Source organism: Acanthisitta chloris, unplaced genomic scaffold (genome assembly GCF_000695815.1).
Source record: "Acanthisitta chloris isolate BGI_N310 unplaced genomic scaffold, ASM69581v1 scaffold4890, whole genome shotgun sequence".
In the NCBI taxonomy this organism is placed as follows: domain Eukaryota; kingdom Metazoa; phylum Chordata; class Aves; order Passeriformes; family Acanthisittidae; genus Acanthisitta; species Acanthisitta chloris.
Window position 1 is genome coordinate 46,600 of NW_008652079.1, and position 19,182 is coordinate 65,781.

At 39.1% G+C, this 19,182-nt stretch overlaps 2 protein-coding genes across 3 annotated transcripts in view; one reads left to right on the forward strand and one right to left on the reverse strand.

Moving 5' to 3' along the window:
* The window catches only part of JARID2 (jumonji, AT rich interactive domain 2), a gene marked incomplete at its 5' end in the record, with an annotated part of 39,589 nt that extends 37,667 nt beyond the window's left edge, over positions 1–1,922 (forward strand). Inside the window, 1 exon segment of the mRNA XM_009075724.1 lies at positions 928–1,922. Coding sequence (XP_009073972.1) covers positions 928–1,104 — 177 coding nt within the window.
* A 1,617-nt stretch (positions 1,923–3,539) lies between these two features.
* The window catches only part of DTNBP1 (dystrobrevin binding protein 1), a 66,624-nt gene continuing 50,981 nt past the window's right edge, over positions 3,540–19,182 (reverse strand). For both annotated transcript variants that reach the window (XM_009075706.1, XM_009075713.1), the window contains 3 exons: positions 10,190–10,345; positions 8,110–8,253; positions 3,540–4,445 (listed from right to left, as the gene is read on the reverse strand). In XM_009075706.1, the coding sequence (XP_009073954.1) occupies positions 4,198–4,445; positions 8,110–8,253; positions 10,190–10,345 (548 nt within the window). In that variant the 3' untranslated portion in view covers positions 3,540–4,197. The remainder of the gene's footprint in view (positions 4,446–8,109; positions 8,254–10,189; positions 10,346–19,182) is intronic.

A 19,182-nucleotide genomic window follows, 5' to 3' on the forward strand; every position in this document is an offset into this window, starting at 1 on the left:
ATTTCGCTAGGTCTTATAATTACAAAGTAGATTATTTTAAGCTGGGGAAGGCAAGCAAAGCTGTCCTTCAGTACTGGATGATTTTTTCAAATGTAAACTACTGTTGACAAATTTTCTACATTTCTGCAAGGTCCTCACTGCATGCCTGGTTATCATGACACATGACTTTTTTTTTTGAGGGCTGAGAATGTTGAGAGAGATAACCTGCATGTTAAGTGCTATTTGTTACATCTATTTAATTCTTTGGTAAACTTAAATTAAGAAGCAGATTCAACTTCGCACAAAAATAACTTCTCAACATTCTTACTAGGATGGGACAGCCAGTTAAGAAAAATCTCCCCTCCTTCTCACCCTCCAAACTTTATCAAATCCCTGACTGCAGTGGCATTAGGCGTGGCATTGTATCCAAGACAACTTGATGTGCAATGTAAGGACTCATAGTGCCAGGGACCTGCAGCCCTTTCCTATGTGGCAGCAAACCAGTTTTCTCTTTGGGTGGGCTCAGAGCACCTGAGCACTCAGGGACCCAGAAGAAATTTTGAACAGTAGCATAGCAGAACCAATGATAACAGTGTTACAAGGAAAAAGTGGCATTTTTTCCTTAAATTTTAAAGGATTATTTAGTAAATGGCTTAGTGGACAGAGCTTAGATCTTTCTAGTTCTAACTGTCTTTAAATTTGGTAAGGGAGAAAGCATCCAAAAGGGCACTACTCGGATTACTACACAGGACATTTTACAAAACTCCTGGTTGGGATAAGTAGTATATAAGCCAAGCTTCTGCATAGTTTGCAAATATATAGATAACCCCTCTCCCCTTCTCCCAGTCTGGTGCTCTCAGTCAAAAAGGCAGCACTACATGTCTGTCCAAGTGACTGGAGAAAGAGCAGATGCTAATCTGTGTTTTGTTTTTCCCACTTCCTGAACAGGAACAAATCATCAGTCTTGTCAATCAAATCTGTGGAAAAGTATCTGGTAAAAATGGCAGCATTGAGAACTGTATCAGCAAGCCTACACCAAAAAGAGGACCTCGTAAGAGAGCGACAGTTGACGTGCCATCATCTAGGCTTTCATCATCCAGTTCATCCAAAAGTGCTTCAAGTTAATCCTGAAGATGCCAACACTCTCATTTTGTCAATTTATATATATTTTTTGTAATTATTATACCATAGTTTGGAGTACTTGCTGTAGAATACAAGCTGTCTTTGCACTAGCTCTAAAGAAGATTTTCTTCTGGTTTTAGAGAACTAATTTTGTTTTAGCATTAAACTGTTGAATTTTTTTTTTTTTTGTACTTAGAATAGAAAGATACAGCAGTCTGATTTTTTTAAACTGCCGTATGTTCACTGTTTTGAAACCGGCAAGGGGCTGATAAAATATTAATTTGTATTGTCCCTATGGCTGAAAAAATAAAAAGCCTTTTTGGTAACTGTGAAAAAAGGCTTTTAACCCATTTTTTGAATAGGTTAAAGTTTGATGTGTTTTATAATTTGTTCTCCAGTCATGTGAGCAGATTTTTCTAGAGAGAAAAGGGATAGGAGACAAAAACTTGAAAGAAATTGCTTTACTTTGGCTGTCTTTTATTCTGTCACAGCAAGATGAGTTTTGTAATTTTTTAAATTGGAGAATACACACTTTCTTTGGGAGGTTATGGCAGCTGAAGATGGACTTTGTTTCCTAACTGTAGGCAAAAGGAGGAGATTTGGAGTATGTTCTCTTTTACCAGCACATCACTATGCATCTGTTTTGAGGGGGAAAAATAAAAATAAAATAAAAAAAAAAAAAGGAGGAAAAAAGACTGCCTGCCTTGAGGAGTCATGTGAGGGAAAACTGTGCCTGATTTCATTAGGAAATCCATTCTGTTATTTTTTGGTGCTGTTGGCTACTTTATCAAAAACCCTTCAATAGCATCCTTTAAAAAAAAAAAAAGAAAAAAAAGGTGATTGAAGCCATAAGTGCTTCTTTTGTCATAGATGTGCAATCTTTCTAACATTCCATTTCCATTCCACTGCTGTTTTTCACACCTTTACACAGTCAAGCATTAATTTTTGTTTTGAATTTGTTTCATTATATGATCACATTTAGAGCCACTAGCAGGTCTGCATATTTCTTTTGAATGTGAAAATGCATTTGCTTTCATCTTGTCTATTTTTTCTCTTCATGTTGTAACAAAAAAAAAATCACACCTTTTGTACATATGCCTGTAAATTTTTTTAAATACTTGAGCCTTTTCTTGGGGTGGGGGGAGGGATGGCAAAGAGACAAGATGAAGAAAAGCCTTACGTTTCACTTTCTTCATCGGTTGGATTGGATGCTTACAGGGTTTTTCTTGTAACATTTATAAGTGCTGCTTACATCACTGAACAACAACAAAAAATAATAATGGAGTAGCTGTTGCCCTTTTCTGGTTGTGTGTACAGTATGTGTGGAATAAAAAAGGGAAAATGTTTTCACAAACTGTTTTGTTTCGTAATTGAATTCAACAATACCGTAGCTACCCATATTGCACTGAGCTTGCCAGTGGTGACTGTCAGGAAAGTCCTATAATACAATTTGTTGGTTGTTGTTGCAGAAGACTGAACTGTTTTGGAATATTTAACAATAACATAAACAGAGTCAAGTGTTTTCAAATGTGGTTGTCTGGTTTTTATGGCCTTGCTGTGTACTTTTCCCTCTTGACAGTAAACTTCTGACTATGGCTTACAGTTTGACATTTAATTTATTAGCGCTGCTCTGCTCTCTTTCCTTGTAAGGAAAGACTTCATGTTGTTTATTGCCAGTTTTTTGTTTACTTTCCAGGTTTGTACTACGAGGTTTAATAAAAAAAACAAAACTTTTTTGGACATTTTGTCTGTCTTCTGGAAAGCAAGAGAGTAAAGGAAGCTCCTTCAAGAAAAGATTCTTTCAGTAGATGCCTTGTTCAGTAGTAAATCTCTAACTGTATGTAGGGAGCTTCTAGCTTTCGTTTACCAGACAGGATTCAGGAAACACTTCGTCAGCTAACAGGAGAGACGAGCGAATCCCTAAGGAAACTGGCCACTTCCCAGCTGGCAAGCAGCAGGAGATGCCTCTTTCCCAACCATTGGCTTTGTCAGGGCAGGTCTCTAGAAGGGATCTACATCACAGCTCATCCTTTTACTTACGCTGTTTCTGATTACATTCCTTCCCTCTGTGCATGAAGAGCAGGAGCCAGGAGCCTTCTCAAAGGAGAGCAGATCCCTGCAAATAGAGCATGAGACTTGACAAGCAAGAGGTGTTAGACATGTTCAGACCTCAAGTTGAGAGAGAAAAATGACTGCAGGAAAAAAATTGTAATATGGTGATGCCTATAGGTCCTAAGGTTTATAAAATATACACAATTTATAATTAATTCCAGTTTATTTCCCTTACACTGCTGGCCTGCATCAGTGTAGTCACACAGATGTTACCATGAAAAAGCACAGTACACTGGTGCTCCTAATAACCCTTTTCTTTTTTTCCTGAATTAGGCTCCTCTGTTCTCTGTCACGGATAAAATACTTTGATAATCAAGTAAAAGACATGGTTGGGATAGAAATACTTTATTTTATCTTGAAAGAGGAGTAAGGTTACACAATGCTAAGATACCTGCTCCACAAGGAGTATAACATTTCAATATGCATCTCTCCTCCTTTTCAGGTTCTTATTTTTTGACTTAACACCTATGATAACTAAGTTGGTCCTGAATAAGAAGTGTGAGAACAGTAGACACTGCTGCATTAGTAGACAAAGGCAGGAGGCAGACAGTAGGTAGTAAAGAGTAGAAAATAACTTTTCATTTTGGTTTGGATCCTAAATCTTCAGTTGCAGCAGCTGAAAACATGCAAGGAACAATTTGGGTTCAGTATTACACATCAACTCTAAGTAGTTCCAATCAGCCATTTAAAGGTTAGTGGTCAAAGTAGCTTCTGTCTTCCCCCTTTAATTCTCTTATACATAGTATATACAACAGTTTTACTGCTCCCTTGAGCCCCAAGACTACTGTTAAAGTGTGTGTGCTCTAGGCATATATTTTTTTTAAAAACCAACCTCCACATGACTGGCAATTTTGTAAAAAGGCAGTATAACTAAGTAAAAAGATCTGGCTGTTATGCTTGGTTAGCAAATTGTTACACAGGCAAGCTCTTCATTCATTTGTTCATTCATTCAGAAGTCATTCTTAAAGGATATGGTTTTAAGATTCAAATAGTTTGAGAGTCACTTTCATCACTAGCATCTGAAGCACCCTTTCTTTCAGTTACAGCAGCAAGGGCAGTGTCCACTTGAACTTCTTCTTCATCAGACTGAACAACTGGAGACTCTCCTTCACTCGCATCTTGGCTGGCAGAGTCGGTACAGGTTGATGACAGTGAAGACAGTTTCTGACGTAACTCAGACTGGCTCGGAACCTGAAGACTTATCTCATTCACATAGGTGTTGGAGTCGGGCCCTTAGAGTTGGAAAAACAACAACAACGACAAAAATCAAGCTCTGACTCAGTAAGGGAATTGAGAAGCTAATACATTAACTGAGCTCAGCGTTGGTTAGTGAGTCACATTCAGGCTGTTTTCCTTCTTTGCAAAACACCATTAAAAAGTCCTCCCAGAACACAGAGCTACCTTTTGGCATTTGTGAAGATGATCTTCAATACAAGCCACAGGCTGTTTTTAATTTGTTTCTGAAGGTGTGTATGTCTTTTGCTCATTCTAGAATTGCTAATGCTTGAGATCAAATAAGGTAAGATGGCAGAAGCATTAAGTCCTGACTGTTAAGAGACATGGCTGATGCCCAGTTTGCCTGTTAGCCAAGACCACTTAATCCTCCTGATTGACTTTAATAAAATCCACTCAGACTTCAGCATGTGATGACAATCATCACCAAGAGGAAAAACCTCTAAACAAACACTGTCCAACAGAGCAACACAAACCTGGGGGAAATTTAAAAAAATAGCAGCTGGGAGACAGGCAATAATAGTCATCTCTAGTTTTGACTACAAATGGGAGATGCAAATACAAAACAAATTCTTGCCCACAGCATCAGCATGAAAGTATTCCTCTGATACAGCTGTACTATAGCTGAAGTGCACAGGAAGTGGATTTTAAGACTATGCTTCCTCCATATCCCGTGCAAATAAGATTTCTAAGCAAGTTTGGTGTAACACTGTTTGCTTGCAGTTGGAGAGTTCAAGTTTTGAATTTCAATCCTCTTCCCTGGACAGTTCCTGACAGAAAGTCAATAAGTTAAAACGTGGAAACATCTAAATATTTTCTATGTGATCTGCCAAATTAAGCCCTTTTTTCCTTATCTACCTAACAAGTGCTTCTCCACAGTCAGGACACCCAGGTTCAGCACTGAGTAACTTTAGTGAGTGAATACTGTAAAAAATCTTGTGGGATGTTTCAGAAGCATCAGATGGATATTAGCTGATCACTATACCTTACTTCTGCTCAGGCTATTTGCAGAGCAGTTCAAACTACATTGCTCTATGGCTGGTCCCCATAGTCTTACAAGTACCTGAGTTAAATCTTAACAAGGAACCAGTCATAACAGTATTTGGAGGCAACAGAAGTTTCTTGTACTAAATATTGTTGCTCTGGCACATTTCTTGTCCTGACTAGCTGCAATCTTAAATTCTAGTCCTAAACTTGGACATAAACTAGCCCTTTAAGTGACACTGTAGTAGCTCCTCTGGGACCCAGGAATGCTGTGGGGAAATGTACCTCAGCAGGTCTCCAGTTTCAACACAAGCTGATAATCAACTGATGTCACATTCATAACCGTGACAGCTGACCAACCTGCCTGGACAGAGAACACTCTGCCACTCCAACTGCCTGTGTCACTGCAGGATGTCTGGCAGGTTTCCGCTGCGTCGCTTCTTGAAGTAGGACTGAATTTATACTGAATGCAAGTGGTATCAGGAATCTCCAGGCATCACCAGAAATTTTAGAGACACCTGCCTTTATGTTGTGCACACCAGCATGCATTAGATTAATTTACACAACACACAGAGGAGTTTTCAGGGGTGGCAGAGCTAAGTAAATTTTTCAGTTCAACGTCCTATCATTAAATCTTTTAAAACCAATGCCTATAAGCTGGCAATGTTTATAGCAAGACAAATTTGAAAACATTTTAATGTCTTGAGCTTATTTTCATTTTTACCAGTTACTAAAATAACTTACCTGTATGCTGTGGTGTCAGCAAAATTGTGAAACAAATCTTGCCCTGACAACCCAGTTCTTCACTGACAGCGAAATGAAAAGTTACCTTTAAGCCATCTCATTTCTCTGAGAATGAAGACTATTGCATATTTGGTTTGATACTAGGGTGCCAGGTACTTAGAGCAAGCATAAAAACCCCCTACTCAGAGGGAAATGAATTGCCTGGAACCACAACAGCAAGACTGACAAGACTGTTACTCTGCAGTAGGAATAGTTGTTGAGAATTAAGTCTTTGCTGCAAGCCAAGCCAACCTCTGCAGTGAGGCTGCAGTGCTGGAACAGGACAGCATGGGTACACAGTACTACAGTGAATGTGCATATATATATACACACAATCTATATTACAACACAAAATAAATCATACTTTTTTTTTGATGGGCTAATAAATTTTATGCATATAATACACAATCTATATTACAACACAAATCATACTTTTTTTTTTGATGGGCTAATAAATTTTACATCTATTTAGGAAAAAGAACCCCAACCCCATCTAGCAGCTTCTGCACTTCCTTAGATAATCCAGTTAGCCTGTTTGCTGTTAAGACATGAAGCTTCTTGATCCAACATCTATCAAAGAGCCAGCAAGGGGAAAACAGTCTACACAATCTATATTACAACACAAATCATACTTTTTTTTTTGATGGGCTAATAAATTTTACATCTATTTAGGAAAAAGAACCCCAACCCCATCTAGCAGCTTCTGCACTTCCTTAGATAATCCAGTTAGCCTGTTTGCTGTTAAGACATGAAGCTTCTTGATCCAACATCTATCAAAGAGCCAGCAAGGGGAAAACAGTCCTAGATTCTGTAATTACTGGCTGCTCAATGATGATCAACTTTAATAATGCATCAATTGGATGCCTATCCAAAACCAGCCATCTGAATTCAGTTTTTGCAATGAAACAAAACCCTTTAGCAGTCAAGTGTACCTTGATTACTTACTGTAAGTTTTTCATGTTCACAGCAAGGTGTTAATCACCTTTACATAGGGAGTGATATAAGCACTTTTATAAAAATATTTCCATTCTATTTTCAGAAAAAATCAAAAGTAGCTTTAAAGGAGTCTTATCATCTCCCCCAAGAAAAATCATTTTGGCTCTTCTGAGAAAAGGCATTCTAGTATTGAAGTTTTTAACTAAGAAAATGCACTTCCCTGGTAGATAAAAGATCGAGTATCCAGACACTAATTCCCTACTTTAAGGAGATTCCTCATCTTGCTGCAACTTGGCAACACATAAATACAGTTTGTTCATGCAAACAAAATTTAGGATTAATTTAATCCCATGTAACTAATATTACCAGCAGGAAGAAGGCTACATGAAAGAGCTGCACTATCAGAATCACTATTCAGAAGCTTCCAACACATTGTTACATTTTATATATATGTGTGTGTGTGTGTGTGTGTATATGCTTTAGCACAACAACTGCTGCATTGCACCACGTCTCTTGAGCATCTCTCACTGAAGATCTTACACTACCCAACTGGTCCAAGCAACATTCTGGACAAACTCTAAGCAAGTAATCTTAAAAATAAAAACCGAATTACCATAAGCTTTCTGTTGATGTTTGTTAAAATGTCCTCTATCAACTCTACAATGAGAGAAATGCCCCTAAAAAGCAGTATCTAACACATCACCTACCCATACTGTGAAGAACACAACAGGAAGCTGTAGTAACTAGATGAAAAAAGAGACAGTCCAGAAATATCATGCAGTTTTGCAGCAAGCTCCCTTGTACTGCAACCAAATGTTGTGTTTTGAAAAGCACTAATGAAGAATATTCAATCTACATAAAGCACAATGTTTTATGAGATAACATCATCCATCACAAATTAGAGCAATTTGGTGATTTATCACTTTGTCTCTAAGCACACTGTCATTACTAATACCATACCCAGCATGGGAGAAAGCATATTATTGTCTTCGCCTCCTGAGTTTAAAAAGACATCAAGTGCTTCTTGGTCAGACATGTCCATTAGGTCCATCTGTTCCAGCATGTCCACATTCACCTCCATGGAAGACATACTTCCAATTGGTTCTGCAGTAAAAACGGTGCAATGAACAAACTGACAATACAAAATGTTAGCTACATAATGTTACTACCTACCAAGGCTTCAATAGCTGCTGTAATTGTGTGCATTAGCAATAATTAAACTAGGAATGGAAGGAGCACACCCACAGGAGCTGCTCAGCAGCAATGTCAGCCCAAATCCAAGAGTACTCTGTGCAGTCCTTGCTGTGAACCTAACTTTCATTACTGTTTTTGTAAAACAAAACATTTTTAGCAACAATACTTATAGCAATAGCATTGTCAGAAATAAGCTAGGATGGGGCTCAGGGGCAAAGATTGGAAATTTCCATTTTGCAATACATTTTCAATTCTCTCAGCTAAAAGTCTTTTTTGAAAAAAAATACCAAACACATATAAGCACACAATCACAAAATGTCAATATACAAGGGATGTGGAAATTCAGAAAGAAGGATTAATGTTAACAGAGAGCAGCATTCTTCCTCTCTCGGCTAATCTAAGGAATGACAGCAGTATGTGAAACGTATGGTCCTGCACAGTATCTTCTCTCAGCATGGGGATTTCACATTATTAACTACTCAAGCAAATTACTTACTACTGTCAATATAATACCGACAATTTGCAAGGGAATTAAATACTTGGATAAGCCTCTTCTGCCTTGCACAGTAAAACACACAAACATGAAACAAGTACTTTCAGGGGTATGCAGACTTTAGTCCAGTTGCTGCATGTATAACATCAAATATTACAATTAGCAGTTTAATAGTTTATCTAAATTTTACAATTACTCTATGAAAAGCTTTCATAGGTGAACTGGGATGAAATCCTGTAATTTGATTGGGTTATTTTTCCAAATATACTATAGCTCTGTAGTTTTACATGCACTGCAGGGCCAAATCTTGCATTAGAACAGTTTCTTTGATACACACGGGTTCCACGTTATACTAAAAAGCTGAAGTTCCAAACATTAGGTAGCCTAACACTCTAACAGAGCTGTGTGTCCACTACTAGCCCATGACAATGTCCTCTTTTAGTCTAATGGACTACATAGTCTAATGGACTACAAGCAGGAGACCCAATCTCATTTCCTTCCTAGTCCACAAATTTAGACTTACATATCCCACCTCTCCCTAGCCACCCATTGAGAGCATCTTGCAGATGAGTATTTATAGCACTCATGCAGAGAAATGGAAATCTTGGATTGTATTCCCTGCTCTGACATTAAAAATGATAGCAGAACTGATCTTGGAACGGGGACAGAATCTCTATATTTTTTTCCTGCCACAGGAGTGTGTAATTTTGCACTTAATTCCTTACTGGTCCAACATTCCCTGCATTTTGGCCCAACAGATGGAAATCTCCCACACAGAAGTGTCTGTAGTCTATAGCATTCTTGTGCTTTAGCTAGTCCAGAGATGCCAGACTTGAGTCATCTCATAATGAGAGCACTTAATCTGACCTCCCATGTCCTAATCACATACCCTGTATGCTACACTCACGATGGAAATAGTTACCACCTGGGAACTACTTTGAACTGCAACCCTGAGCTTTCCCCTGCACTTTTCAAATTTTTCTGAGGCACCTTCTTGCCAGGTTACAGTCCCAGGCTTCGGAACACCAGTGGACAGAAGCAGCTGCCTCCATCCATATCTCTATAGATATAGATGCACTCTTCAGCTGCAGAGAAAAGTGCTGTGCCAGATGTACTTCAGTGCTTTGCATTTTCTCAATGAGCAGTCTGACTGATTTTCTAAGGTATCGAGTTCCCCTGGAACACAAAGTTTGTTTAAATGGCTTATCGGAAGTTCCAATTCCACCAAGGAAGAATTTGGACACTGCAATGCTTCATCTGTTAAGCATTAAAACCGCTGCTGACTCTGACCCCTCAACAATGTTCTCCAAGTTGTGTGTTTATGCATTACACAGAAAGTATTTTAAAACTTACCTCGCCTCTCTGCTATCTGCAAGTATCCTGTAGAAAGGTATTGCTCCATGTCCTGCTGGAAGGCTTCTTCAAAGAACTTCTGACGTTCCTTTAGCTTCATCTGCTGGGTGTGCTCCATGTCCAAAACCTTCTGTGCATGCTCAGCATCTAGTTCAGCTAAGCATAAAACAAACAAACAAATAAAATATTGCATGTATGTCCCCCTGACTTTCAGAATTTAAAAGCTACAGGAGCAGTTCAATACTGACAGACTGCTACTACAGACTGTTAATACAGGCTGTTAGAAAAGAAAGCTTCTGCACTTTGCAACTGTATTTTAATATAGGAGAAAAATACTACATTAGGCAGCATAACCTTCACATTAAAGGGATGTAATAACTATTTTTCTTGAAGCAAGATGCAGATTTCCTGAGCTGTATAAACAGGAACACCTGAAAGCCTTGTCCATCAACATCAGGGATTTCAGAATTCTGCCAGCAAGGTTCAGATAACGATGCTTCTGCAATTATATGCACCTAGTGCACACAGAAGTCATCCTTTTAATTCATATACTGTAGCACATTTCCACCACAGTGCAAATGGAAAGATACAAATATATGTACATACATACATATGTGCATGTGTGTGCACATGTGTCTGAGGTTCTAGTTTTTGTCAGCCTTCAGGCAGAATGCAAAAATCCTTTGAAGAATATCCTACATGTAGCACAGGTACATATCCACAGAAGCTGTGAGGGCAGCCTGGGTTGACAGGAGGTAGGTAATCAGTGCTATTTTCAAAGACATCACCACACAGTCATTAATGTCAATACACAGGGTCCTCCCTGTATAGAGCAGCAGCGATTGTGCCAAAGACAACGATGATGACAACACCAAAAGCACAGAGCCAACTGCCATGAATTGCTAATATGACACCCAGCAGAAATGGCCAACTTGCAGAGCTCGTACAGACACACAGTGACAACTGAATTTGCTTAGATGTAACTATGCTGGGTCTCTGGCAGTTCCTTTTTCCTCCTACAGCAAAGGAAGTATTAGAGGGAATATCACTAGAAGAACCCCTTCCCCCCTGTTTTGATCTACAGGAGTCACTGACTGGCCAGAGGATATACAAAGAAAAGAATTGTGCTGTTTGGTGAAGAATAACATCTAGCATAAAAACATATGGTAGCTATTGAAGTACTAATTCTAGCCAGATCACTATTAGAATATGCTTCAGAAAAATTGGTTTTCAGTAGGAACATACAAACTGGAACCCTTCCACCCAGAGTTCTCTGTTCACTCTTCTGAACTGGTGTCATTGAGTGCACTGCTTACAATAAAAAACCAATTTGCTGGCTGAGCTGCTGATAGATAGGGCAGAGGGATGGCAAGAAGAGCTGCTGGTCTGTTCTGTTCTGCCCATTAGGGGAAGCTCCAACAAATACTGCTGGGTGACAAATGTCCAAGCATTCACACACCAGACAGGCACTGCTAAAATATGGCATCCGTACAGATAAATGCTGAAAAAGCATAAGGGTTTCTAGGACAAGCATTGTGTGTCAGACTTCCAGGAAAAATGTTATGCTAATGACATTTTACAACATGGACATTCATTAAAATCATTTACCATTATGGAGAGTATTACCCAAATGCCAAACATTTTATTAAACCAGGCAAAAGCACCAGAGCAGTAATTCACTCTTGCCTGCATCAAGGTCATGGATCATACACAGAAGCAACTGAGCTGTGACAGATGCCAAAAGAAGCCAGAAAACTGGACTGACACACCAAATCTTCATTAAAACATCAGTAAATAAGCTGAAATAATTTTCTTAAAGCAGATTTCAGAAGTAAAACATCAGTATATAAAAAGGAAAGCATTTTCCCTGAAGGCAACACATCTTTATTATCAATTACACTGCGGTGTATGATGACTCTGTGTCCCCTGGAGCAACTCCTTTACTACAGTCCTGAATGATGAGCAATTATTAATAACATTGTCTATGATGCAGAAATGCTATTCACTTGTAATAATAAAAGCCAGCGGCTCTCACTTGACAACAGAAATTTCCTGTCTTTGTCATAATATATTCTGACAGTTTTGCACTCTATATTGCTAGTTCAGGGTATTTTTAACTCCAAAACAGAGTTGGCCTGCAAGTAACATATGAGACTGATACAATCTCTTTCTTAACATTGAGCACTCTGGTTTTAACTTTGCCCTAAAATGTTCTGTAAACTATTGGAATTGTCACTGGCCAAAGCTGGTCACTGCTGCCTGCACTGCTGACACATTCTACAGAAACTCTAAATACACCAGGTTGAAGAGTTGCCACAGGCTTAAGGCAGTTACAGAGTTAACATCAAGCACCTTGCCGCATGATTTCATGCTCTGGCAGGTGTAATAAAAGTTGCTTGGCTAAGTAAAACCATACTGCTACACTTGGGGTTTCTGTTTGTTGTCAGAAATGCTAAGGATGGCTAGATGAAGCCAACAGTCAAATGTGAGACCACAGAAAACGGGTGTATTGTTTCTTTTACAATGCTATGCGGAACTACGTTTTCCATAAGCCAAGTGTAGTCTAACACTGAATAGAGACAGCACTAAAGAAGTGCCAAGAAAGACAAAAGTATCACCCATATACAATCCTACACTGCTCATATGAATTCCTCCCAGGATGCAAATTGAGGCCTGGCACACTTAAAATACTACTGTATTGTTCCTGTCACTATAAACCGGTGCCTTTAAATTAGCAACTGCACCTATCTCTCAATCACACTGCTGTGCACAGAAAAAAAAAAAAGACTACACAGAAAATGCTAATGCTCAATTAGATGCAGGCGTAGATGAGTTGCCACGATAAGCCAAATAAAAGGCGACTCTAATCCTCCACCAGCAATGGATTTTAAGAGAACAGGCACTAAAAGTAGGCAAAATATTTCTTAAAAATTGAAGTCTGGTGCAGCCTTCTGTACCACCCCCAGGAACAGCCCCATGGCTCACCTCTCTTGCAGTCAGGGTAGAACCCACAGCCTGCCTCCTCTGAAGGTCAAGCAGAGGCAGGGCTCATCCACAAAGCTTCACTTGCTACAAAACCTCATTTTCTCCAACATGGCTGGACAATGCACTCTCTATGCAGGTGCTGAAGCACAGAATTCTGTTCAACCCTGCAAACACACACCCCAGCCTGAAGCAGCCCTGGAGCACATAGATCCCTACTGACATGCTACACTGCCCTCACCTCCTCTAGCAAGATGAGGATTTATAAGGAAGTTTCAGGGGACAACTCTACTTCTCCAAACACCTCAGCATGAGAAAAAGCTACAGTCATCATCTGGTTCTGCCCTTGTGGATCATGCCTCTATCATCTAATGATGCTGGAAAGCTGTACCAGTTAATTCTGGTCACTAAGAGCACAGGCCAGTCCTTTTAAAGGTCAGTGAAAGAAAAATAAATCAGTGTCTAGAGTATAGTCCTTAAAGGACTGAAAAATTCCCTACAGTTCCCCATCATCATTTTTCCTGGGGAAAAATAATCACCATGTAGGTATACAAACAGGCCAAAGACCTAGAAATCAAGACAAGACTAGGAGTACAATATTATTATTTGGTCCAACATCCATGTTTTCACATCCCAACTGACAATTTTGCCATCCTTCTGCAGCCAAGAGCTGTGCTAACCAGACCCTGTATTCCTATTACAAGATTAATTTATTAAAGCCAAGACCTCAAAACTAATTATTTCTTAAAGACTTTATAAAATATTTTGATTTACAGATTAACTCCATTTCTGGGAAAAGCTCTCCTGCTCCGTATCTTGAATGTTTGAACGAGACATGAGAAGAATCCAAACTGCAAAGGAAAAAATTACAATAGCTTATAGCCATACACCTCAAGTACAGAGACACCATTTTCTGATATGATTCCTAGGCCTGGCTAACACTTCCTACAAATTAAAATTCTGCCGCAGTACCTGAAGTCTCTATCCAACCAAGAAACTAAGTGACCATTTTATACTTTAGCCTAAAATATTTTCCAGCTATGCACAACAGATTTCCTGAATAAGTGCAGCTACAAATCAAACAAATTAGAAGAATGACTATTAAAAAAAACCTCAAAAAGCCCCAACCAAAACAGCACTGAAAACACTGGTTGTTTACATGACTAACACATCCCTTAGACCTAACATGAAAGATGTCAAGTTGTCCAAATGGATGACTTTTTAGTGCTTTCATACTGTTATACAATCAGTTTACTTCCCTTCAGTTAATTTATTATGCAACTTTATAGTTCTCATGTGAATAGAGCAGATATATTTATGGGTTCTTCAAGAGGGAAAGACACAGAGCAACACAGAAAATGCCCTTTTCCCCCCATCTATAGTTGATTTCCTTTTGTAGACTCGTCCAACCAGAACATAAAATGTACGCAAGCATTCTCCATGGGGTTTTTTTGCTTTTGCTACAGAACTCGCTCCTCGTTTTTGATGTTCTGCCTGTGCTGGGGGGCTTGAAACTGGACAGGCCATTTAGACATGCTGAATAGGGGAGGATAATCCCTTCCCTTGATCTTCTGGCCATGTTCCCTTTCACACAGCCCAGGGTGTAGCAACCCCTGCTGCCAGGCATGCTGCTGGTTGATGTCCAGCTCACTGCCCACCGCACCCCCAGGGCCTTTCTGCAGAGCTGGTGCCAACTTCGCTTGGTGCGAATGCCCTCCATCACCTTCTCTGGGACAGAGCAGCATGCTGCTTGTCATCAGCCTTCAGGTAAGGTGTGACACAAACTGCCACACTCCAACCCAACCGGTTACTTATCATCTTGCTGCCCATCCACCCAAACTGTAACATCATAATTTGGCTACAAGAATACTGTGTGAGATTGTCGAAACCTATCAGTAAGCTGACTCTTCGCTGAACAACCAAAAACCTCCAAAAATCAGAACTATAAAGTCAAAGACAGACAACAGAAGAAGACAGAGAGCCAAGTAGCTTTTCAAGTGCATTATGACTTAGCAACTTATACTTGCAACTGCCTCATTATAGAGCCTTTCAAGTAAAAATATCAAAGCAAGACAAGACACCAGAGAGTGCTTCAAAGAACGCAGTTTTTCTCAAAAATGTTTAAATTATTCTTGACAGAATGTAGAACACATTTTGATACTATGAGGGAGGAGGTTCAGAGCACTCTTGCACTATGCTTTGCTGACAAGTGGGGACAGAATGTTGGCAAAACTTGGGGAGAAAAAATAGAGTAAGTGACCTCGGTGCACAGCCTTTCTCCCAAGTAGGACCGAAAGGAAAACCAAGTGAAAACTACAAGACCTAACTGCTTTTAAACTCTTAATTAAGAGTCTCTTTACAAAGCAATTTGTTTTTACTAAAGATATATTCAAATAACTGCAAATTAAAAAAATTAAGTTCTGATTCGTTAGAATGTGAAGTCAGGATTTCACTCAGTGACAGAATGATCACCTCTGTTGGAAAAATATACATTGCTCCAAATGAGATTTATTGTCTGACAACTTCCACAAGTCTGAATTTTCACAAAACGATATTTTACTAAAATCATCAACATTATTTCTATTATTTTCTAATTTAAAAGATCAGTCATTAAAAATGACTGTCTGTACTCCTTGATAATTTCTAACTAGTGCTTTTACAGATTGCATCAGAATATGAAAACTCTAATTAGCCCACAAGTAATCTAGTCAAGAGGAAAAGCAGAGGTTTCACTAGTGCAGAGAAATTATTTTTTAAGTTGCCCAATAAGCAGTTTCAACAATTTGACTTACCCTGGAAATTCTCTCTAAACAAACCAATTGCTTACTTGAGATCCTTAGGAAAAAAAAATAATAAGCTTAAATAAATACCAAAATAAACCACGGAAAATTGCTGCCTGTGTATGCCAAGATTCCAGTTGCTAAAGCAGCACCTGGAGGAAGAGGCAGCTTCCGACCAATGCAGCAGGAAACATAAGCTTGGGAAAAGGTTTCCACGTAACTCCAAACTTTATCTGGGTACCAGGAAATCATCATAATTAAGAGATACTAAAAATATGCTCCACCAAAGAGCAAATGCACGAATTGAATTCCAAAAACATAAATACATCTAGGATTTTAAAAAAAAATTTAAAATCCCAAATAATCACATGCCTCACAGTGTGTGAAAAAACTGGTAGAGCTTGACAGAATTAGGATCTTTTAGGTCAGCTAAACAAAAGGTTAATAATACATTTACATTTATTTCACTTTCACAGTTTTCTTCAGCTCTCTCCCACTTTTTAAAGCCTTGAAAAGTATGACGAGACCTTTCTCAGGCAGACCACTGGCCTGCTACTGCAGATGAAAATACACCTGAACTACAGACAGAACCCACCCAGTCTGGGTTGCTTTGAGTTTTTAAACAGCTTGATACAGACCACACTGTAACTAATTTAGGGGTTCAGACAAACCTCAAGCACCCAAAGTTATATATATAAGCTTAAACCATGCCTTGCACCACTGTACATTTTTCTGCAAGACAACAGAGATGATGCTGCACAGCAGCTATACAGCACATTGGATTCTTTAGATTGCTTTCACCTTTCTCTATTCTCTGCAAGTTTAAAAATAAACCAGGCTGAGGACTGCTCTGCAAGGTGGTCCATAGCAGCATAATGGACCCTTGTTTTAGAACTAGCTATGCTGTGGTACAGAAACAGTAAGAATGCTTTTGGCCATCATATTTATCATTAAAAACATACCAAAACCTGAGTGTATTTGCCTATTTCTTGGTTTTGTTTTTTTTTAAAATTTTACAAGCAGACACATTTTCATGCCTGTAAATGTAGTAAACAGGAACAACTTTAGAATCATTTTAATTCACAGAATCATACATTCATTGTTAAGGGCTGGAATGGATCTTACAGATCACCTAGTCCCAACTCCCCCTGCCATGGGCAGGGACACCTCCCCACTAGACCAGGTTGTGCAAGGCTTCATCCAACCTGGCTTTGAACACTGCCAGGGTTGGGACATCCACTACCTCCCTGGGCAACCTGTGCCAGGATTTCACCACCCTCACAGTAAAGAATTCCTTCCTAATACCTAGCTTCAGTTTTCCCTCTTTCAGTTTGTAGCCATTACTCCTTGGCCTACCACTATAGTTCCTGATGAAGAGTACCTCTCCAGCTTTAAACTGGAAGGTTGCTATGAGGTCTCCATCCAACCTTCTTTTCTCTAGGCTAAACAGTCCCAACTTTCTCAGCCTGTCTTTGTATCGGAGGTGCTCCAGTCCTCTTGGCCACTTTGTGGCCATTGTAACTGGTTTCAACTATACCCAAAATCACCATGGATATATTGTTCTACAGCACATTAGGAGTGTCTTTTTTTCCACACTTTCTTCAGTACTTCCCTACCTTCTGCTGTGCCAAATATGGTAATGCTACAGCAAAAGCTTGGGGAGGGATTCTCTCCTTCAGGCCCATACTTGACTACTTCTGGGTTAACAAATCTACAGTCCACCATTTTCCTGGTTCAATTTCATTTATGGTCCCAAGAACACTAATGACAGTATCTGTCTTTCTAGAAGTCAGGATTTAGCAATGTGACTTCAGTGGGTTGTGAGTACCACAAATCCTCCTCAACTTGCACCAGGACAGGCTCTATTAGGAAGAGGGTCTTCTAACTCCCCAGTTCCTCCTTTAGTCAGATTTCTATCCAACTGAAAGAGAAGAAAAGGTGACAAGGGAAGGACAACATTAAGCTGAACCTCCCTAACGTAAAAAGTCAAAACCAAAATGGCAGGAATCTGAGCTCACATGCTTGCTTTCCGCCTCCCTATAAATCCACCATTTGCAATATCTAAGAACAATAATTCAGTTAGTGAGCTGCAAAGTGTGTATTTCCACTATAAATAAACCTGACAATGTCACATGTATCTTCAGTACATATAAGCTTGTATGTGAAGACAATGTAGCTTTAAAATCTGGCCACAGACAACTAAAAATTCCACTGTTACAGAAATTGTACCTGAAAACCATTCAAATGACTCAGCACTATTCTACTGTCATGAAATGCAGTATTTAATGCATATGCTCTCCAATTACTGCTTTTTATCTTACCTCAAAAATACTCATTTTCAAATGGAAAAACTAATTGATAGCAAATCTTGACCCGAAGTACTTAAACAGAACCACGGCATTGCTGTATTCTATTCAGGTTTCCAAAGGCCTATGAAACTGTCCCAAATAAGATTAATAACATCCCATCATCTAAGTACAAATTGATCTATTGAACAATTTAATGACTATTTTCCATTCCAAAAAGATAACCACCTTCTCTTTGGAATTAGAAGGCTTTCAAAGGCAGGCAAATGGCTTTGGCCACTACAAGAATAGTGCTAATCTTAACCTTTGCACAACTCTGAGCTATTTGCCTTCTAGATCAAACTATGTTCATGTGTAGACACATAAATTAATTATGAGATACTGTTTTGCTGTCACAACACATTGTGCACATGTTGAAAACATGGTTTCCTCAACATGGCAAATCAGTTGGCAGGTATCAGCTTTTACTTGTCCTCAAGAATAACAGCAAGCTTCAAACTCTTGCTTCAGTGAAACTGTTCTTTGCCCAAACCATAACCATCTTCAGATACACAGGCCAGCAGAACAATACCATTCAGTGCTTAACTAAGTCTTGCCTCAAAAAACTGAAAGTGAACAAATTATCTTATTTCTTAATAACTAAAACAAAATGAGCATTTTATTCCATAGACTGTTTTCAAAATAACCAGCTTTCTGATTGAACATGCAATTTATACTCCCTGTGCAGAGGGAGGGGTAGAGCCCATCAAACAGTCCTACAGGCTTCAGAGCCAAAAGAAATGAGCTGCAGATTCACCGTCTGAGTATGGTTCAATCTAATATGACTTACTTTTTATTGACAGTGACATATTTTAGATTTGAGGAGGGATTTTGTTTTGCCATGAGTAGGGACACCCTTCCACTAGATCAGGTTGCTCAGAGCCCC